The 22,667-nt window shown below is 40.2% G+C and overlaps 1 protein-coding gene across 5 annotated transcripts in view; it reads left to right on the forward strand.

Moving 5' to 3' along the window:
• The window catches only part of CAPRIN1 (cell cycle associated protein 1), a 67,711-nt gene that overhangs the window by 330 nt on the left and 44,714 nt on the right, over positions 1-22,667 (forward strand). Inside the window, exons 2-5 of one of the 5 annotated variants that reach the window (XM_067557537.1) lie at positions 811-945; positions 1,285-1,494; positions 17,325-17,387; positions 19,755-19,841. In XM_067557537.1, coding sequence (XP_067413638.1) covers positions 1,285-1,494; positions 17,325-17,387; positions 19,755-19,841 — 360 coding nt within the window. In that variant the 5' untranslated portion in view covers positions 811-945. Of the gene's footprint in view, positions 1-766; positions 946-974; positions 1,128-1,282; positions 1,495-2,135; positions 2,572-17,324; positions 17,388-19,754; positions 19,842-22,667 lie in introns of those variants that run through there. The other 4 variants (XM_067557535.1, XM_067557534.1, XM_067557538.1 and 1 more) reach the window with 4 other exon arrangements.

The following is a 22,667-nucleotide window of genomic DNA, read 5'->3' on the forward strand; positions in this document are numbered from 1 at the left end:
TTAGTGGGACGGGGTGTTACACGCATTAAATACGTGTCTGTTTCCAAGCTTAAAAAAAAAAAAAAAAAAAAATCAGATGCGCCCCAGCCCACGGGGATGGTCCTCCGCCCCTTCCCTTCCCTTCCCCTGTACTCTGGGGACAACGGGGCTTCCTCCTCCCTGCCTCCAAACGCGCGAGGAAGCGGCGGTTACAATTCTCAGCGCGCCTGACCCCAGCCAGGGCTCGTGGCCAGAGCGCTACCAGCCCGGCCGCCACTGCCCGGCGCCCAGCGCGCGCACCCCCGCCCGCCAGAGGAGCCCGCCCGCCCGCTGCCGGGGCACGGCGGCGGCGGCGGCTGCAGGGAAGCCCTTTGCCCGGCGGAGCCCTGATCCCACTCACCCGCCGGCTCGGGGCGGGGGGTCCCTGCAACCCGCCCCCCCCCGGAGAAAGGGATGGAGCTGCCTAAGCCGCTGCGGCGGAGACTCAGATTTTGCCCGTTCCCGCGGGGTCCTTCCAGGAGCCCCTTCCCCCCGTGCACCTGCTCCCCCTTGTGTACCGGGTTTAAGTGGCCAGCGCACGCCTGAAAGAGGCGGCCGGGGACGGCCTTGGGGTTTGGAAAGGGCGTTGTTGGGTGCAGGCGGGGGGGACTCGCCGGCCCCCTCAGCCCGTCCCGCTGTGGGATGCGGAGCCAGCCGGCCGGCCCATGGCTCAGGCGATCTACGAAGACACACCCCGCCGCCGAGGACCCATCGCGCTCGCTCGCACACTCCTCCCCCTCCCCGCCTGTCTGAGGCGCGCTCACTCCGCTCGCTCTCTCTTTTTCCCTTTAGTAGCTCGGTGCAGAGGTAGCAGGAGCGGCGCAGGCGGCGGGGCCGGACTCCGGAGTGGGCTGAGGCGGCCATTCCCTAGACCGAGAGCGCAGCACACTGGGCCCCCTCCCCTTGGGACACACACACACACACACGGTGAGGGGGCGAATCGTTCCCGACACGGAGGGGGAAGGTTTTCTTGAGTGACCGTTTAACGGGGACAGGGGGCGAACGGCGCCAGCAGGCTGCTGGTCACGTGACTCTGCCGAGCGCCCCAGTCGCAGGCGGACGGAGCCGACTCTTATTTGGTGGCGAGACCTTTAGGCGCGCGCCTGCAGGTGCGACTCGCGCGCGCGCGCCTGTCCTGCGGGCGGGGGGGAGGGCGGCGGAGTGAGGAAGTCTGTGTGGGTGCGCGCGCGCCCTCCCGCGTGTCCCCTCCGGCGGCCCGTCCAGCCATCCCCGGTAAAAACGCGCTCTCTCTCCTCGCCCGCAGAGATGCCCTCGGCCACCAACAGCACTATGGCGAGTAGCAGTGGCAAAGTGGGGCCAATGCCGGCGGGTAGCGAGACCTCCGCGGCGGCAGCGGCAGCTCCCCCCCAGGCAGTGGCGGCTACGGGCGGCAGCACCAGCTCGGTGCAGACCGAGGCGATGAAGCAAATCCTGGGAGTGATCGACAAGAAGCTGCGGAACCTGGAGAAGAAGAAGGTACCGTATCTCCCGCACCCCCGTCCGGGCCCTGCCGCCCCCCTCCCGGGTTCCCGCTTTCCCTGCGCCAACCTTCCCCGGACTCCTCGGCCCCCCTCCTGCCCGGCCCCCGCGGCCTGTTGTGCTGTCTCATGCGGAATTCCTTTTTATCGGGACGTTCCCCATCATCCGTGGCGGGGATTGGCGGGTCCGGGTCCCGCTGCCCGGGCCTGCTCGGGGCGTTCCCGGCGTGGCCCCGCTGGAGGCTCCCGAGTCTCGCACCGCTGGAAGGTTCTGGAAGAGCGGCCGCCTCGCCCGGGGAAGCCCTTTCCTGCTAGGCCTGGCCGGAGCGCGCCGCCCTTTGTCCGCAAAGCCCAGCGCGGGGAGATGCGCGTCCCCCTCCGGCGGCTGTCGGACACGGGCAGGAGGAGCCGCCGCTGTGCCCCTTTCCCGTCTTTCCAGCCGCCGTTGGTGTCTCCACTCCCGGGGAGAGCTCCGGTGAACCACAAACCGCCTCCCGCTCCCCCCCTCTTCCTATTGTTCCTCTCGGCCGGGGCCGTCGCGCACTCAGCTCTTGGGCGAGGGGGGGACGAATTTGTTTTGTAACCGCCCCATCGAGTAGCGACCCTCTGCCCTCGGGGCAAAGAGCTGGGTGGGTGCCGGGAGGTAGGATCTGCGGTCTCTGGGGCTCCCTCCCTCCCTCACGGTCTGTGCACATGGAGGCTGAAGCTAACATGGCGGCTGAGAGAGGCAGAGTCTCAGCCTCTCCGAGGCAGTTTGCATTGTATGAGCAGGCAGCAGCACAAAGCTGGGGGCAGCCGGCCACCCCACCAGAGATTCCCAGCCCCGGAGGTTCCTCTGTACCGGTGGTGCAGCCAAGACAACGAAGGCGTCCAGACTGTTCTACAACAACCCCCTCCCTGACTTTTGGGGTGTCTGTTGTGGAAACATCAGCTAATCTCCAGAGGTGCTGGGGTGTGGAAGGAGAGAGAGAGGGTGTTGTGGTTACTGATCATTTCTATGGTACCAGTTATGTACATGATGCTGTTTCAGACGGATGGTGCCATACAAGTGGCCCTGTTCTACAGAGCTTAATGGGTAAATATAATGGGACACAATACCAAAAAATGTTTTGAATGTTATAGCCCCCATTACAAGCTCTGGAGTTGCAGTGGTATACTTGAAACTTAGTTATATATTAGTTTTTACATGTTAAAACTTACAATGTTACCAAATAATTCTGAACTGCAGCAGGGTTAATGTCTTAATTCTGCTTTTGTTTATAATGTAAAAAAAACCCATGAATTTAGTTGTGAAATTTCCTGTTTCACTTTTATTTAAAAACAAAACTTGAAATATGAGTAGTCTAGTTTGGGTGTGTTTGGAAGAAGTAAAATTTATATTATGGCTGTAAAGGTGACCAGCAAAGGGGCCAAAAATTGTGCCTGCTTTACATCTGTGTGTGAGAGTGCGCTGTTTTTTTTCCCCCCTATTAGAAGTAGCAGGAATATGGTGTTGTCATTTAAGGAGATAGGTGGAAGGCTTTTTGTGTGACTTTAAAATATCGATAGGGAATTTTCTCATACTTTGTCTACATACAAACTTACATTTGTATAAGCAGAGTGTGATATTAAAATGTTAAATCAGTGCAAGCTCATGTGTAGACAAGGTCTTAGTCTTTAATTGAAGGTTTGGAGATTTTCAATACTTAAAACTTTCCCCAGGTGTTTTAGGTAAATTACGTAGTTTGTAATGGTCTGGATAAAAAAACTTCAGACATGTCAAGGAAGTGAAACTTGATGTCATAAACCTACTAGTTTTGGTAGACAACTGAATTTTCAGTTAAATTAGGAGGGTGTGGAAAGGTGAGGAAATCTGTTCAGACCTACACTACAAGTAAAAACTACACAAGTGCAACCTTTTTTCCTTCGCTGGTCATTTTTATCAATTGCTATCTGTATGTAGCAGTTCCTACTGTTTTTAAAGCAACTTCATAATTTACATTTTAACAAATGTCTTTAGTGTTCTAGTATTTTAATGCATCAGTTCTCAACTAGGAGTCTGCGGCCCAGGGTGGAGTCGCAAGCTATTTCAGGGGCTTTGCCAAGCCAGGGCCATTTGGAGCCCCAGTGCCCTGTGCCACGGCTGAAGCCAACCCGTGAGGCTGAAGCTCCAAGGCCCAGTGCCCCATGGGCTGAAGCCCTGATCCTGGGGCCTCGAGCCCTGGCAGAAGCCCTGAGCCCCCTGCCTTGCGGAACAAAAGCCACAAGCTTCTCCCCTGTGTTGGGAGAGCCTCCGAAAGAAAAAGTTTGAGAACCTCTGTTTTAATGGACTTTCTGGCAAAGTTCTGTGGAGAGTATCTTACTTTAGAAAGTTGTGTAAAGTACAAGACATCAGAATTCTGACACATGGATGCAATTTGGGATGTTTTTGCTTGTGAATTCCTTGGCCTCTGTTAGTTCTTCATACTTGTTATGACATACAGGGGAGCAGTAGTGACTGCTATAATTAAGGTGTCATGAGTATTTTATTAGCAACTGTAAACAGTTACTAATTTCTGAAACTTGGCATAAAAATTTCCGTCAGAGGAGAAGAACCTTTGAGTGGTCCAAATGTGAATTGCTTTTGACTTGAGAAATTATTGTACATTAGCACTGTATTTTGCTTGCTTTTTCTTATTGCGCTCAAAGTGTGTCGTTATGGTCAGGTTTCATGTGCATAGCTAACTTAGCACTGTGCACAGTGGTGAAGGTGAGTGAAGGGGAGAAAGCCCCTCTTCAGAGCTGTGCAGGAGCCTTTCTCCTGCAGACCTCATAATATGCATAGGATAAATCATTCTTTGACATGTCAAGCCAAATAGGCAAAAATCCATAGTTTAACAATCTGAAGAAAAGAAAAAAAATCAGAGTTGTTAATGTTCTCTGAAGTGTTCAAGATTGGATGGCTAAGTAATCGGAAGGAAATGACAGGCAACATATGCAATAACTATTTGTTCATATGTATTGTTTGTGGTCACATGCTGTTTCTTAAATGCAAGATTCATACAATTACATTTTGAATCTTAAGTTTCTGAAGATGTCATCTGTGTTTTGCATATACAGGGTAAAATCAGAAATTATATGGAGTCTAGAGACAAGTGGATGAAAAATGTTAAATGTGAAAACTTCTGATAATGTAAAAGATTAAATGCTTTCACTAGAGGTGGTTTCAGGTGTTCTAGAAGGACAATGGAATTCAGTTTTGAATGTCTATTAGCTAAGAACAAAGTAAAAATACTGTTGATATGGTGACCTGTGCAGTTGGAGGTAAGACATAATATTTTAGATATTAAATCTTAAATAGTAGATCTGGCTTGTGCTGTAGAAATCAGAAATGAAACATCTTGGCTCAAAAGTTTTTTTAGTTTCACACGTACATTTGCAGACTCTGTAAGATTAAAATATTACTAACTTCAAGTAATATTAATTTTAGAATCCTAATACAGCATTTATTAAAAATATGTTGAAAACACTACGTTTTATAGCATGAACGAATTAGAAGTGTTTAAACATAACTAGCAATTTAGTGTAAGTATTCTTGTTTTCAGTTTGCTTCAGAACTGAAGTGTTAAAAGTTCCAAAGAGTCTGAGTGGTACATGTTTAAAGAGGGATAGAAGAAACTGGGTTAGAAATATCGGGAATGCCAAATCTTATTTTCCCTATTTTTGGACTTCTTGAAGATACTTTATGTTGAAAACTTCCTTAGTTCTTTGGACAATAGAACATCCCTTGATTTAAGTCTTTTCTTCCATTTGCTTATGAGTTGAATTAAATAGGTGTTTTAAAAAGTCTTAAACAATCTGAATAAAAATCAGTTAAACCTCTCCTGACTTCACTTGTTTGATGTGTAATGTTAAATTCCTACTGGTTCATTGATTGATTAATTAATCTGCCAGGAAAAGCAAGCTTAGACATAAATCTCAATTTCTGTTCTTGTGTCTTTAAATACAGAAGCTTCTTTTTGGGTGAGAGTAAACTGTCTCCTTATTACAACATGGAGGGAGGGGGGATAAGAGAAACACATGCCCCAATTACTTCCTTTCTTTCCCCTTTCAGTTCCCCTCTAATACTGTATATACCACACAGCACATGAAGAGTTTGGTTGTGTGCTGACTGTGCTGTTGCCTTGTGAAGCTTTAGAATGCTTAAACATAGGAAAGATGCTGTACTTAAATCATACTAATAAACTGACAAATAGGAATAGCTTAGGCCTTTTCATCACAAGGAAGTTGCACCAATTTAACTAAAAAAGTGTGGTTGTTAAACCAGTTTGGTCAATCCAGTGCAAAAGGCTGCATGGACACTCTCTTCTTTTGATTTAAACCAGCCTTAATTTGGCTTGGCTGAAGTCAGTTGGGAAATGGTTTAAATAAAATAAGTATCCATACTGGAATTAGCTCTCATTTTAAAACAGATTTAAAACCTATTAAACTGGTGCAATTTTATCTTGTACCCAAACTATTGATATGAATCTAAATATCTTAGTGATGTTTGCTACTGTTTTTCACAGATGGTTCTACCATTGTCAGTAACATAGGAATTTCCATAGGAATACATCAACTGGGTATTTCAGATTGGTCTAACTTTTAGATGCATTTGTCACCCTGCTTTCACTTCTTGGTAGATGTGCTAGATTTGCTTCATGAAAGAGCTGACTGACAATTAGTCTATTCTAAGGCATTGTATTAAGTTTCTTCTGAAGAAGTCTTGTGGAAGCAAAATCCAGTCTTAGTTCTGCTACTGCTATTAAGTTTAGGTGATCCAAAGGCTCCTCTCACCCATGCTCTCACTGATCTCTATGTAGCTTTGGTGAAACAGTTGAATGCTCTGTCAGGAGGGTTGTCTTCCTATTTCCTTGTGGGGTAGCACTAAATCAGTCCTGGGACTATAGTCTCTTTTTCCAAAGTTGATTTCTTCTGTAAATGTTTTATTACTTAGCATGGCCTTAGGATAGCTCCCTGTTACCGCACTGCACAACGCATGTTTGGAATGGTGGGTCCAGTCCCGGCATTTGTTTTTTTAGGAAACGGATTAAAAGAAATGTGATCTAAAATGAAACTAAATATTAGTTGTAATAAATGTGATTGGCCATTTCTGTACTGAAATTGTGGGTGGAGACAGAGTAGGTGTAACCACAGCTGAATACTTTTGTGTTGGAATACTGATTTTGGATATATAACTCCAACCCTCAAAATTAAGCACTCAGACCTGTAAAATAAAATTATTTTGAGGCATTAGTTACTTGTTTCATTTCATTGTTAGAGCCCTGCAAATCTGCGGATATCTGCCTTACATCCTTGCATGTTGATGAGTTCCTGCGTTAATCTGGTTTTAGCAAAACAGTGAGAGTTCTGTGGTACCTTAAAGACTAACAAATTTATTTGGGCTTAAGCGTTCATGGGCAGAAACCCACTTCGTTGCATGTTAAGGTGCCACAAAACTCTTGCTGTTTTGCTTTATATTCATGGATCATTTTTGCAGATCGTATGTGGATACAAATTTTGTGTTCTGCTTACAACTGTTAGATTTTAATAGTAGAGAAATTATATTTCCCAACAGTTGGTATAACTTCTCTTAAGTAGTTATACATGCTCATTGAGCAGAAAATAGACTCCGTTTCTATGAGTTGGGCAAAACATCTTAATTACTAATGTAAGTCTCACTGATCTTTATGTAATTCCATTTTCCTGACATATGAGCCGTTTGCCTTTTTTCTCGTCGACAGAAGCATCTGTTTACCACAGTGTTTTAGAGCACCCAGCCCTCTGGACTGCTTCCCTCCTGTAGATGACTCTTAAAAAATCGTGTTTATGTTTGTACATTGAGATAAGCTACTGATGACTGAGAGTCCTTTGACTAGCCAAAAGCTATGTTTTCACTGATGGTGGCAAATTTGCTGCCATCAGATTGATACTTTGGGATCGATTGAGCAGACGTGGAGACCCACTCAATCAATCCAGAAGTCAACCAAATACATCCACCCCTGGAAAAAGAGTAATGCTGCGTTGACGGGAAGGCATTTCCTATTGGCCAGTATAGTGGGGACACCGTGCTATTTAGAATTTCATGTCAAGTGTAGACCAGGCCTAAATGTGTGTATTTAAAGGATTATGAAAGCCAATTAAGATTGTGCTTTCATAATGAACAAAAGGTAGCTCAGATAAGTAAAGCTCATTAAAGCCTGGTCTACGTGCCAAAGTTAGTTTGAGGTAAGCTGCCTAACTCCGTAAGTATCTACACTTAAATGTTCCCTCCTGTCAATGTAAGTCGCCCTCTACACCAACTTAATTCCACCTCCATGAGGTGTAGACACTTGCCTATTGCTGCCTCGGGACTGACAGCCAAGGGCAGCAGGGCTCCTGCTGTCAGTGCCCCATGCTCTCAATTAAAACAGTGCAAGTTCTCCTGGTGAGGACATGAATCACTGATAGGAACATAATGTGGACATTAAAAATCAAATTAATTACTGTGGTGGCTGTTTGTTGACTTAATTTTATAGTGTAGACATGCCCTAAGGCATGAAGAAGCAGCGTTGCTGAAGAAGTCAAGTAGAATGGTAAAACAAAAGTGAAAGTCATTGGCTTGATTGTACTGATAGAAGACTAGAGATGTACAGATTGGAATAAAAATACAGTAGATAATGCATTGTATTAATATTTTTGCACTAAAATTTGATAGCAATAGGGAATTCATCTACTAGGAAGACTTTTATAAAATGTCTAGGTATGTCGTGTCACTGATGCACAAGTAATGTACCGACTAATTCCCAGTAAGATTAATAGGAATTAGGTAAATCACCTGTATCCTTAAATTAAGACGTATACATGTATTGCCTTGATTCTTTAGGAATGATTTAATTTACCTAAGATATTAGATATTTCCAGTTAATGGAATAAACAAATAATAATCTTAAAAACCAATTCAAATAAAAGATGAGATTTTAAATTTAAATGATGGTAAATAGTCAGATCAATATCACTTTAATATCTTTATTTTTTTATAAAGTTGTGTTAAGTGCTTGGGGCTCAGATTTACATAAGACAGAGTTAACTTAAATTTTCTATTACAGTACATTTGAGAAAATTCTCAAGTTCTAAAAACTGAAAGTGTCTAATATAAATATTCTTGTTTCTTATTCAATGAAATGTTAAAGCTGAAAATACAGAAGCATGTAAACCAAAAGATAAAAATGTTACCACAATATTAATAAGACATTCAAAAGGATCACATCTATTTTAGAGTATAAATTAAATAACAGAATGATCAACTATTTATTGTGTACAAGGAAAACAGGAATAGATAATACTGTCTGTGACATGGCCAAGTTGTGGATGTGGGGGAAACAATAATTCTTGGAATTTCTGAAGTTTTGAGTTCTCAATTTTGACCTTAATTTCACTTTAGTGCTTGTTTTATTTAGTTTTCCTGGTTCTTTTTTAAGAAATGGGAAAAGTGCTTTGTAGTCACTTTCAAGATGTGCCTTTGTGTTGCTAAATAACTAAGATGACCCGTAGATGAGGAGGCAGCCTCTAAAACCCATGCACAAAAATACCGAACATTAATTCATAAACTTTATTTCAAAGTCAAGTTTTTCCCCTTTGAAGAGGACTATATAACAAACCAAGCTTTAAATATTCTGTCTTCATCTCTCTTGAATTACACAACACTGTCAGTCAGAACATATATAACTCAGAAAAGACTAAACTAGTTTTGCTCATTTAAAAAATAAATGCTTTTGGGTCAAGACTCAAGTATGGAAAATTTTAGCCCAAAAGGAATTTACTTGAGGAAAGTTAAATGGAAATCAAAGGACGGGTGATGGCTTAGAATGAAAATTAAATCTTACTGTTATTGGTAGCTAGTAGTCAGACCACTCAGACTTTGTCCAACGCCACTGTCATAGTTAAGGGCAACTGCACCCTTATTTCCCCCTCATGGTCTGCCAAGGCACCCACTCTGGGCTCCTGGTTCCTCAACTGTCACCTTCCTTGGGCGGAGACCTGCATGTGTCTGCCTCCTGACCAGGGATTTTTCAGGCTGTGCAGTTTCCTGCCTACACTGATATCCACAGCAAGCCATACTGCCTAAACTGTCCAACATCTGCTCTTTGCTTTCTTTCTGAAGGCTGTGAACAGCTGTAATCACTAGCAAGCACAAATTATCACACAGGACTCCTAAGCAAGCATTTTTATTTTTAAGGTAAAAGTATTCCAGAAAAAAAATTAAAACAATAAAAGAACCTTCATGCCTGCTTAAAACCCTAGCAGAAGTCACCCCCAGCCTCATCCTCTGATAGGTGTCAGTCCTTCAAGACCCACAAATGGGTTTTCCCTGTAGTAACAAGTTCACAACTGTTTCAAAGTCAGACCAACCATAAGTATGTCTTTCCTTTATACAGCTTGGGCCTTTGATCTTGACTTTGTAGAACAGGTGATGAGCAGACAGGCCCTTCTCAGGGTATAGCTTCAAAAGGCTGGGATTTTACATACTGGAGGTAGAGAATTTGCATTCACCTCCCCTGAGAATATTTCCCAGGAAATACATTTCATATGTACAGTCCCAAAAGTCCATTTTTTGGCATGTTGTTCAATATAGCCCTTTGATCATCCAAACTTTACATCGCATTCCCCCCCAGAGAGGTTACATATAATCCTGTCCCACAGTAATACATAAACTTTGCACTTAGTACAGCAGATTTCAGAGATACTTAAGTTTAATTCAATATGATTTTCCAATGATATTGCATGGAATTGCCATTTCTGTCACAACCACTTTACAAAATTTCCACTTTTTAAAGTAAACTGGAATATAATGAATTTAGTGTGCTTTATTAATAAAATAAAACATACAACCCTTCTATAACGTTTTTCTTCCAGAGAGCTTAAAATACTCTCCATGGGAAAACAGGCACAGAGTTGAAGCAATTTTTGCAGGGTCGCAGTGAGCTGATGACAGTGCAGGGAAAAAAACTGGGACCTGCTGACTCAGTGTCCTGTAACCTGTTTACTGGATCACTCTTCCACTCATTTACCTCTCAAATTTTTCTGCTGTTTGTGCTTTTATAGTTCAGAATGCACATTGCGTGAGAACTGAGGATAAGATTGTAGAGGGGAAAAATCAGTAAAACATCTAATTTTGTCAAGATACATCAGGCTGTATTTAAGATTGCTTTAAGCAAAAATTTCTTACTGCAGTTATTTTACAGCCCTTCTTGCTGATGTTAAAAGGGTACATCAAGGTGTCATTTTGTCAGTCTTCACTTTTCTAGTAGTGTCTCCGTGTAATGCAGTTCGTGATATTCTGTACTGTGTCCAAAACTACAAAGATGGAACACTTTCTCTGCATTTAGAATCCCCTTTGTGATAATGTGCATTTATTTAGTTAGAGTGGCATTTCCACTGCATTGCAGAGGGCAAGGCTGCCTTCCTTTGCCTTTACCTTGGCATAGTAAATATCTGAAAGCTTTGAGAAAGTAGCATTAAACTGGAATGACTTTTCTTCCAGTTTGTGGTGATGGAGAAGCCTGTATAAAAACCTTTGTTTCTAATAGTTAGAGCTCTTTTGAAAGAAAGCCAGGTTACCAAATTAAATGGTGGTTCCACAGCAGGCTGTTCTTTTTTGATGGTCAGGCATTGTGCATTGTGTGACTAACTAGACTAACTCTTAAAGTGTTCAGTGCTCTACTTAAGAAGGTTGCATGCTGAAGTTTGAACTAGTGCTGAGCACAATTACTTATCTCTTAAATGGTGGTAGGCTGTTAGGATTAAATATATTTGCTTCTTGGTGTATCTGGCTAATGGTCTTTTGGGTATAGTTAAGTGTTCATCAAAGTATGTTCCAGCCTGTCTGATAGTAATCACTTCACCCACAGGGTCCCGTTGTGGTGGCTTGTGTTTGACCATTATGCTACCATTGCTATCCATCCCCCAAATCAAACACCTGGGCAGGTAGTACTATATTACTGAGAATTCAGGAAATCCATAGCTGGAGAATGAACTTTTGTCAGAGCTAGAGACTAACCACATCTTTTTATGGAAAGGTGAAAAAGGCAACTGTTTTGTCTATCTTTTTAAATTGTAGAGTTTTCAGTTAAATGGGCTGTTTTGCCAGGGGGTGACTCAGATTAAAAAGTACAACTGGAACATGAGTGACTGTAACTGTCTGGTATTGCTGTTTATAATTTATCCTACAAGACAGTTTGTATGTTAACCTCACTTTCACAAGCCCTCAGCTTTCCAGGATAAATAAATCCTGTGTGCTGAACTCTCCTTTGCTTTAGATAGTGAATTGTTTCAGAAATTTTGATCAAATTACTTTCACTGTCTGTTTCATTATGTTTCAATCAAAACTTTGTCACCATCAACAACTGATGGTGGAAGAAACATTTAAACCTAGAATACACTTAATCATGCCAAGGTAGTATTTTTGTTTCTCTACTCCAGAGACCTTTTAAATTTTTTTTAAATTTATACTCATTTTTATTTTTTTTGCTGCCTTCCTGTTTTGGTTATTACTAGTGATTTCTTTTGATGGATTTTATTGAGTCTGGAATTTAAAACTGAAGTAGTGGTAGAATCCAAATCTCCAAACAGCTTTTCATAGGAACATGGAATATGAAATATGCTCAATCATATAGAAATAATGAAAATTTCAGACCTATGAATATAATAACTTTTAGGTCTATGTAGACTTGTACTACCTTTTATATGAAAGCAGTGGAATTTTAAGACCAAGTTGACTGTCAAGAGATTTGATCCAACAGGCCTTTTTCCAGTATTTTATAACTTTAAAATGACTAATTAGGTCACATTTAGCCCAAAATGTACATCTAGTAAAAACAAACTTCTTTTACAAAATCAAATGTTTATCAATTTTTAGAATTGTAATGAAAATTGTTCTTTTAAACAAATATTCCTTTTACACGCCAAGTATAGTAAAATTGTGGCAGTCACTAAAAAATAAACTAAACTTTGAAAACGATTAGAGTAATAATAGTCTCCGATGGTATTCAAATTTGAGCTAGGAAAATTTTAAAATTTAACTTCCATTATCTTTTACAGTGCTGCTATCTAAAACAAGTATTCCACTGTTGGCCTCACTGCCTTGTCTAAGTGAAGATGGAAAAGTCCTTTGATGTCAAAAGTTCCACCATGACAAATGTAGCACTAAGTAGTAGGGTTAGTGGAAAAAATATAAAAGGGGGAAACATTCATTGACAAATTTTGCCCTTTTGGGACTAATTTAGAATGTTTTGATTCACATGAACAAACCTTATATCAAGTGACTGAAAATATGTTTGTATGGTATTAATCTTATTCTCGAGGTATGTGACCTTCCAATTTTCAAAGCAAGTGACTATAACTAAAAAACCCCCTGCTCTATAAAATGAACTACAACCAGTAATTGAATATCCTTTGCAGTGATTATCCCTCAAAAGAAAATTGAGTGTTATGTTTTTTGTGGTGGTGTTTTTGGTATCATAGCTATCAGAATATTCCTTGTTTGCTTAATTTAAAAAAAAAAAAAAAGTTTTGACTTGAATTTTGGTTGTCCAATGCAATATCTTTCCCAGTATGTTACACTTCACTACTGTTAATCTGAATTGTCTGGGCAAGCACTCTTTTAATATCTGTGAATTTTCTTAGTCTTCAAAGCTTTATAACAGTTGGTATAGACATTAGTGTAGATTAATGTGTTGAATCCATATCCATAATTACAAGCAGCTTTCTAATGAAAACTGATTGCTATTTTAGGTCTCTTTAGCTGTCTTGGGACAGCTACCTTGGTCTAAATTGCCGAATTAAGTCTGAAGGCAGAAGAATTTTTCAAGTTGGAAGAGAATTCATCATTTGACTTGAGTTACAGGCCACTAAAAATTAACTGTCCCCTTTTTGTCCCCTTTTAGCTATATTATGAATTAGTACCACTTCAAACTTTCCATATAATCTTTAAATTCATGTACTTGGTTGTCTTTGAAGAAAATAAATCGTGTTTTTTGTGGAGGGGAAGCTCAGTCCTGCTGTCAATAATGTCATGAGTTTTTGCCATGACTTCAGTGACTGGACAAAGCTAGTTGGGTGAATTAGGGCAAAGAGTATGGCCCCAAGACATCAGCCTGGAACTTTGGTATTACACTTTAAACTTCACAGGATATTGGCACTCTAACCCAATATTCAAAGGAAGTTAGATTGTACTGTGCGTGCATACCTGACTAAACTAGTTGTGTGGTGACATGACTGTGCATATGTGGGGAAGTAGTATCTTTTTATTGGACCAAATTCTGTTGGTGAGTGAGACAAGTTTTTGAGCTGCACAGAGCTCCTCTTCAAGTATGGGAAAGAAACTCCCAGTGTTGCAACAAAATGCAAGGTTGAACAGATTGTTTAGCATAAGTAGTTGGCACATGTTGTAAAGGACCATTCAGTCATAGGATAATAAGAAGGGTGTTAGTGGGTTACAGATTATTGTAATAAGCCGTAAATCCAGTGTCTGTTCAATCATTGGGTTTTTTTGGTTATTTTTTGGCATCTAGCAGAGTAATGAATTTAAGCTTCCAGGATTGTCTTTTGAAAGTGTTGTGCGAACTTCTTGTGAGGATGTGGACTGATAGGTCAGATGTAGAGTATTTACTTTGTGAAAAGCGTTCACCCACAAGTGATAGTGTTTCTTTTATCATTGTACTGTGTGAGTTCATTTGAGAGCATTGTGATTGTCTGGTTTCACTCATGTAATTGTTGGAGCATTTAGTGCATTGGATGAGGTATACCACATGATAGGCATGTGAAGAATCCGTGGATCTTGAAAGGAGTATTTGATCATTGTAGCAGTGGATATGCCTGTAGGTTTTGCATCTGTTGTGGCAGGGTCTGGTGCTGCTTTGAGTTGATGTGTTCTGGTCCATGGGGAGCTTACTTCTGATGATGAGCTTGGAGAGGTTTGTGGGGGGGAGGTTGTTTGAAGGCCTGAAGAATGGGTTCCAGAACAATTTTTTTCAAGATGGAGCCAATCAAGTACACGCTGTAGTTTGATAACCCATATGTGTTCCAGAGTGGGGTGGTAGGTGACAACTAGAGGTGCATGGGTTTTATTTCTGAACTGAAGCAAGTTCTCTCAGGGTATTTGGATGGCACATTCCATGATGCAGTCTACTTCTCTGATGAACTGTCCTTATTTGGTAAAAGCGGCTTTAAGTGCCTTATGGTGTATATCCTGGACTTTCTCCTATAAGCTTGTTCTGTGGTGCTTTTGGGGTGCGGGGACGAGATGGAGGAAGAAACTCTTAAAAATATAAAATTTATTTTAAAAAAATGTAATTACCTATTAAACTATTTAAAGAACCTGAGTTTGAAGACAAACTAGTAGTTAAGAACATCAGCTCTTTCAGTGCTCATCATATAAGCAAATAGGCCCTGAAGCCAGCATAGCTGGCCAATGGAAGATTCTGTGCTGTCCCATCCCTGCTGCCGGTGTAGGTATCTGGCTTCCCTTTGCACTGCTTATCTCTGGCTTTTGTATAGATAGCTCAAAATTGTATCAGGGCAGCCCTTCATGGCACTGTGACACACTCCCGAGCTGCACTGTGCAGTCTGGACTAACTCTTAAACATTAAGAAATGTTTCATTACAACTGTCATGATCTGACATACACCTTGTTAAACACTGGGGTCTTTGAGTTACCAGTACAACCCTTTTATCCCCTCTAAGCTTCTTCCCAGAACACTTGCCTATAAATATCTGGTGATCCTGTCTGCTTTTCATAACTCTGATTCAGGGACCCTGCAGATCTCTTCAAAACTGCATGGATTGGCTGCCTCTGACATCTGAGTTTGAAAAAAACACTGAACTTTATTTAACCAGAGTAAACATAACATAAATGTAACTTAACTGCTGCTTGCTTGCAGAAGGAAAGCCTAACTTTTTAAAGAGCCTGGCAGTGCTTCCCTGTCTGATCACAGTCTAGCTCTCTGATCCCCTTAGTGATCCTGCTCCCTTTCTCCCCAGGAGCCAACTGGTGATCCTTTAAATTCAAAACCTCCAGAGTTCCATAGGAGCAATCGAGGTGGAGCTTTGGTCCAGGAGTGCAAGCTTCTGTGTTTCTGTATGCTGCTGGGTACACATTCTTTTGGTCTCTGTCCATCACATGCCCTATAATAGGGCCAGTGTTGTACAATTTTCACTTAACATCTCACATCGTACAGGTTAAAGTTAGCATCGTGCCTTTTCCACAGCACCACACAGACCTTAACTATGACCCAAAGTACATTTGATTTCATCAATATAAATGTATCCATTGAAAAATAAATGAGTCTTATGTGCTCATTGAAGCATGTTGTTCAGTGTCAAATGATACCATATAGTCATTACATAAATAAATGTATAAACATTTATTTGCAAGAAATAACAGAATACTTTGTTGAAAAACAGTTTATAAATATATTGAACGTTAAACATGAAAGGAGAATACTCAAATACTAAAATCAAGATCACAGAAATAACATTAGGCAGTGCATGGGTCTGAGTTAAGGTAGGTTTTCTTTTTGACAATATAGGCATTTCTTTATATTGATAAGTGTTTATTACATGGCTAGGGCATCATTTAGGAAGTACTGAACTACTTCTGTTTTGTAAACTAAGTGATAAGTGACAGCAGTTACCTAACTGCATTAAACGTTTTGTGCTTTTAAGGAATATTGGTTTGATGTCACTGAGCTTAGTTTTGGAATTTCATTTAATTCAGAGTCACGTCTCTGGCAGTTTAGTGCAGTGCATAAGATTTTGGTTCAGGACTGAGCTTGATTCTTCATTCTTTAGGTTAGCAGGAAATGAACATAGGGGAACCATTCTATTCTCCATTGAAAGTGGTTTCCCACTTACTGTGGTCATCCACTTCGATGTAACTTTGGGTGGCATTTCTTTCTTCATTTGGTGAAAGTTTGCTTGACATTGGGGTTTGTGGAGGGGAGAGGAAGTTGACTTGTGCTGAGCTTGTGGTTGCCTTGTACTTGTGCTAAAGGTAGTGGTTGGAAATTCGAAGATATTTGCTTATTAGACTTAACTCTTAAGTCACCAGCAAAAGAGAATGTGTGCGCATGCTCTTCTGGTCTTAGATGTATAGAGATGTCCTAAATTAAATATGAGGGATTTTAAGTCTGGTCTTTCCTGGTTTAGCTTCAGAACTTAATAGTGTCTTGTATTAATTGGCAGTTTTCTTAGCCTATAACTGGAGGAGGTAGGTGTTGAATCCTAAATGTTTTTTCTGTCAAATACTAGGAAAATGAGTGTTAGCAAAAATAAAGCTTTAAACAGCATAAATAAAAATTGCTCTCTCCCAGTTAATCAGGTTTCACTTTCTTGGTACAGTACTTGTAAATGTATTTCTCTGGTACTTGCTCTTTAGAGTCTTTCAGAGCAGATAGACCCTGAATAGTTAGTGCGAAAAACAAAAATGAAAAAAGCTTCAGGTTGTCTTTATGGATCATGAAACTAAACAGGGCACAAGACTAGTTTTGTTTCTTTGCCGGTCACCTTTAACGCTGATGGAAAGTAACTTTCTGTTGGTTGTAAGAAAGGTCACTAAAATGTGCATTACAGTAACAGAAAACTGAGATCAAAATATTTATTCCTTGTAAAAGTGTACTTTTAAATGTAAAATATGAGTTCAAATATATTTTCATAGTCATGTCAGCATGCATCTTGTGTTACAGTGTAATTTCATATAAAATAGGTATTGTGACTAAGACTGGAGAACAGTCTCTCACCTCTGTTGTGCTTAACTCTGACTTGTAGTACACACAAAGCATTTTTTTCCCCTAGGGCAAACTTGATGACTACCAGGATCGAATGAACAAGGGAGAGCGCCTTAATCAAGATCAACTGGTAAAATATTTTAACTTCAGCAAATCTCTTTTAGCAGTCTGTTGGTGTTTGATTTTTAAATATGAAATCAAATTTAAAACCGAGTAGATGTGGCTTCAGCTATACTGATGATAGATTGAAAAGATAGCTGCAAGGATATATTTTGTGTGTTGGTGTTTTTGCTTATTTTGGTTCACAATTGTTAGTGTGCTTTGGTGAAAACTGACTTAAATATTGAACAGCCCTATTGAAATTTATCTATGGTGAAGCCATAATTAAGGTTATGTTCTATTTCAGACATAAGCCGGAGTTCAGCCTCTTTTGTATGAAAAACAGTGTAATGACTTAAAAGTTCAGCACGTAAAACTCAAAATCAAACTTGAATTTTTGGGGCGTTTCAAAAAATCTGTTAGTGATCAGTTAAAAGTTGGCTCCCCAAATTCACATTTTGAGTCCCATAACTTTTTGGGCCCTTCGAGCTTAAAAAATACAAACTGTATAATTTTCACAAATGATAATTTGGGGATTTCTCTTGACTAATGTAAAATGGTTAACAAGAATCCATAATTAATTAATTAATTAAGAGTCCATAACTGAATCGATATGTGCTATAGCTAGCTGAGGGAAAATGATTTACATTTGCTGTTCTCATTCTTCGTAATATGTGGAAGATGCCTTGTGCAATTTAGAGAGTTGTCATATGCCCCATTAATGTTCTCTGATTCTGAAATTTGAGGGCTAACCTGGTACACGAGTTAGAGGAGGATTTGTTGCATCAAGAAGATCTTTTACAAAAGAAGGGCAACTTTGTTAAAGAGCAGTCTTCAGCATAACAGCTGCTGCTTTGATGAAGACCTAGATCTGAACCAGAGTGGCTGACTTAGCTGAAACATCTCATAAAACAAGATTTTCATCTAAGTATCTGCTGCTTTGTCAAAAATCCTTTATTTAAGTACATAAGATGCAGAGAGAGTTAGAAAATGGTGAATGATAACCCTTTCTCATGATTCATGTCAAGCTGCATTAGGATGGTAACTAGAATTTAATTAAACACAAAATGGTGCATAAAATTTATATTTATAAGCAAGACAACCTTAAATGTTTTGGATACATAAATTTCTGTAATCAAAACATCAAAAATCACTTTTTTGATTTTTATGTGCAGACGGATTGACTGTAGTCAGTGAATTAAACTGATCATTTCAGGTCAGCCTGGGAAAATTTTCAAATATACCTATGCTAAAACTGACTTGAGCTGAAGTTCTGGCTCATCTGTCTCTCTTATGCTCACCTATTGTGCCATGTTTATGAAGCTTGACCTTAAAAGTTTTCCAACTGTTACTTTCTTTATCAAAAACATTAAAGGCTGCTTTTCTATTAGAGGCTTATGGATTGAGCATATTTTTTTATTTATCTGTTTTAAGAGATTATAAGATATTCAGGCCCTAACATATTTGTATTTAGATTTCTCTCTAAACAGGTTTATTTTAAAAAAAGAAAAACAGTTCATAATTTAAATAAAATCTGTTATTTACATCATATATATTTGTTTTAATCCACTCTGCAAAGTAGTTAGGCATCTAAATCCCACTAATCACGTCTGCATCTTATGTACTTAAATAACTTGAAAATCTGCCCTGTCCTTCAGTTTTTAGAATTAGTAGATCTCATCCTCTCCCACGTGGTTTTCATTCATAATTTGGAAGAGGAAAATAAGCTTTCCTGCTTTTTCAGCTCCCCAGTTTCTCAATTTTGAATGAATTAGTCCCAATGAAGAAAATATTTTCTCTGCACCTGCTAGCTAAACTGAATCCAGAGTTGTCTTTAAGTAGATGCAGTCATCTATTCCACCTAGGTGTGCATGTGCCTAAATGGAATTTAAATTCATGTCACATCTTGAGGAACCATAGTTACAGTAAGTAACTGTTTCTTATAGTAAGTGTAGTCCTAAACATTTAAAATTTAATTTTAAGCAAGTTTATTTTTAAAAAGAAATATGTATTTTTAAAAAATCAGATGTTTACATTTTTCTTTAAAAACATCAGTTTTTTATCCACCTGCTTTCCACCCTTTTTCTAGACTGCATTATTTGTAGGCCAGTCTGATTTTTGGTTAGTCTTCAAAACATTGTTTTGTTTTGTACATGACTTTCTAGCAGTTGTTTTTAGTTTCCATGAGGCTTGACCCATTTCTAGTTGACTAAAATAGACTGGTGCGATCAAGCTAAATATTGAAACCACTCTCTTGCACATGCATACTGGCCCATTTATTCCAGAAAGCTAAGTCCTTAAGAAAGATGGTGCTTTATGTAAAAAGTTATCCTTTGGAAATGCATATCTCTTGCTTTGTTTGTAGTAAGTGTCACCTTTTTTTTTTTCCGCCCCCAAGGATGCAGTATCTAAGTACCAGGAAGTCACGAATAACCTGGAATTTGCTAAAGAACTACAGAGGAGTTTCATGGCTCTGAGCCAAGATGTAAGTAAAGGACTGAAAAATCTGATGCAGGCTAACAGCTGAAATAGGAAAAACTAAAGGTTTTAAGCTGTTCTCTACAAACAGTAAGTGATACTGAATGGCTTTTATCTAGAAAGAACCTAATGCATGTTATATTTTGTCTATTTGACTTCTTAAATTGCAACATATTATCCTTGTTTGAAAATAAGGATATATTTAAACTTCTGACTTACTCTTTTCTGAGTCTTTCAGACTCAATTCAGTGTATTGTCATAGCATATTGGTTTCCTGTTAGAAACTGAGCTCAAGAGTTTTTTTTTAAAGATTTTTCTGTATCTCTTAATAGCATAAAAAGTACACAGAAAAGCATTAATGGATTACTTTCTTCTTTGAATTTTAAGGCCCCTTAAAGCACTTGACAAAACATGACCAAAAATAACGAAATGCCTATGATCAACTAATCATGTAACATGAGTTGTATGCTACAGTAACCCACCACTTCAGTAACAGTAAAATCCTCATAAACCAACAAATTAAAAAGGAAGCAGGAAGGATGCCAGATATACTTAAGTCTATGGTGAGAGGATGAGTGTTGTTTTTCAATATTTATATTGCAGGCCCCCTTATGCTAGGCCATTATGCCATAATAAAGTATAGGATCAGTTAACTTGGGCCTTGTCTAAACTACAAAATTAAGTCAACCAAAGTTAGGCTGATGTACAGCCACTTCAGTAATTACTGTGATGGTTCATGTCCACACTATTATTGCAAGAGCACTTCCACTGACTTAACTCTGTGGGGCATTGACAGCTAGAGTCCCCCCACCCTGGGGCCAACAGCGAAGCTGTCATCTTTCCTTTGTTTCCTCTGGCAATTGCCTCAACCATAGCAAAGTGTACTAAACCTCTTCAGTCATACTGTACTGAAGAATTAAGCTTATCACATGCACTGGAATTAACCACTTTGTTGAAGTATTGCAGATTTTTAAATTCAATAAAGCAGCTAGGGTAGTGAATTATGAGAAGAGGAATAAAAAAACCCCAAAGTTTTGTTTAGTTAGTGTTTGCACACCAGATTTTTGCGTCTTTAAGACTTGGAAGCATGTTGAGTTTGCAAACAGAATGGTGTTTTTTAATGTTCCAGTAGGATATCAACATATGTGAATCAAATATAGCAGCTCATATATACAAGTGTAAGTCACTCAGGCTTTGTTGGGCCAGATCTTAGTTACCCATTTGCATTCCTTATCACGTGTGAAGCTCAGCAACCAAGAGCTTTCTTCTTCTGATAGCCTTAGACTGAACAAGTGCAACAGATCTGATCAGCTGACTTGAGAGAGTCAGTCGGTGCTGGAGTAACAAATCAGATGCTCTTTTCTAGCACATAAGCAATTTTTCTCCCCCTAATTTGGGCTAGTTCTTTTACATTAAGAATTTCAGTGCTAAGGAAGTTTTAAAATGGTTAAGGAAACGAGTCTCAAGGAGTAGATATCTTCAGAAATGCCAGATCTGACAAAAAGAAGATTAGTGGTTGCCTTCCTTGCAATTACAGAATTACTTCTCCCAGACCCTCAAACTTGCTTTAGACGCTTGTATGAAGGATACTTACCTAATAGATGCAAGTCTTGTAGATTAAAGTGATAAAATATCACTCTCATTGATTAATATGACTTCTAACCTAGGACAACGTTATTTGTTATACTATGGAAAGGAGGCAACCAGAGGCCAGAAGGTCCAAGTGGCAAAACATTATAGGAAAGATACCCATGAAACTTCAGACATGGCTGCTCTGTTTGTAGCCACAGCTATTGCTTGATGGAACTGCCTTGGTCTCCTAAGTCATACAGAGGAAGAGCTTCCTTTTGAAGGTCCAGATCTGGGATTCTTGCCTGAGTGAGATAGTAAGGAGGGAAACGATCTCAGGTCCACCTTGAGGTCTCAAAGAATTATGATTTCGTATTAAAAAGTGAATGTTTTTCAAATATCACAGGTAGCCAACCTGTTCTAAAATCATACTGACAGCATCTCAGAAAATGTATTATTTTCATAGGCAGAAATTTAGACACCACTGTCAAAGTATATTTATGCTGTTGCTGCTTTAGTACCTTCTGCTGCCAAACAGAATGTTAACGGGTTCACACAAACCAGCTGCTGTGAATGACTGATATTACAGTAACATCTAGGGGACTGAGGTGAGGTTGACTGGTCTGTAGTTCCCCAGATTCTCCTTCCCTTTTTTGAAGATGGGCACTACATTTGCCTTTTTCCAATCATCTGGGACCCCGCCAATCACCATGAGTTTTCAAAGATAATGGCCAAAGGCTCTGCAATCACATCAGCCAACTCCCTTAGCACCCTTGGATGCATTGCATCCAGCCTTGTGGACTTGTGCATGTCCAGCCTTTCTGAATAGTCCTAAACCTGTTCTTAGGCTTGATTGAGTTGTGGAAATGCTAGAGCTACTACTTGAAGAGCAATTTGGGGGAGCAGTTCTGTGATCATTGTTCAGTTAAACACCTTAGGCCTTGTCTACTCTATGGGCTCTGCAGCGATCAATGCAGTGGGATCGATTGAGCAGGTTGGGAAGACCTGCTCAATTGATGGGAGATGGGCTTTCTGTTTGATGCCATTAGTCCGCCTTCCTGAAAAGGAGTAAGGCTGCGTTGGTGGGAGGCCATCTCCCATCAACACAGTGCTGTGAAGACGCCACGGTGTGTCAATGTAAGTACGTTGATGGGAGATATGCAAGTTACATTACATAGCTTGCATATCTCCTATCGATCACTGCCGCCAGTGTAGACCAACCCTTAGTACCCCTTTCCGTACCAGTTTTTTTACTGCTTGTGAC

This window comes from Emydura macquarii, unplaced genomic scaffold (genome assembly GCF_026122565.2).
Source record: "Emydura macquarii macquarii isolate MOO-44397 ecotype Brisbane River unplaced genomic scaffold, CSIRO-AGI_Emac_v2 contig_1876, whole genome shotgun sequence".
Lineage (NCBI taxonomy): Eukaryota > Metazoa > Chordata > Testudines > Chelidae > Emydura > Emydura macquarii.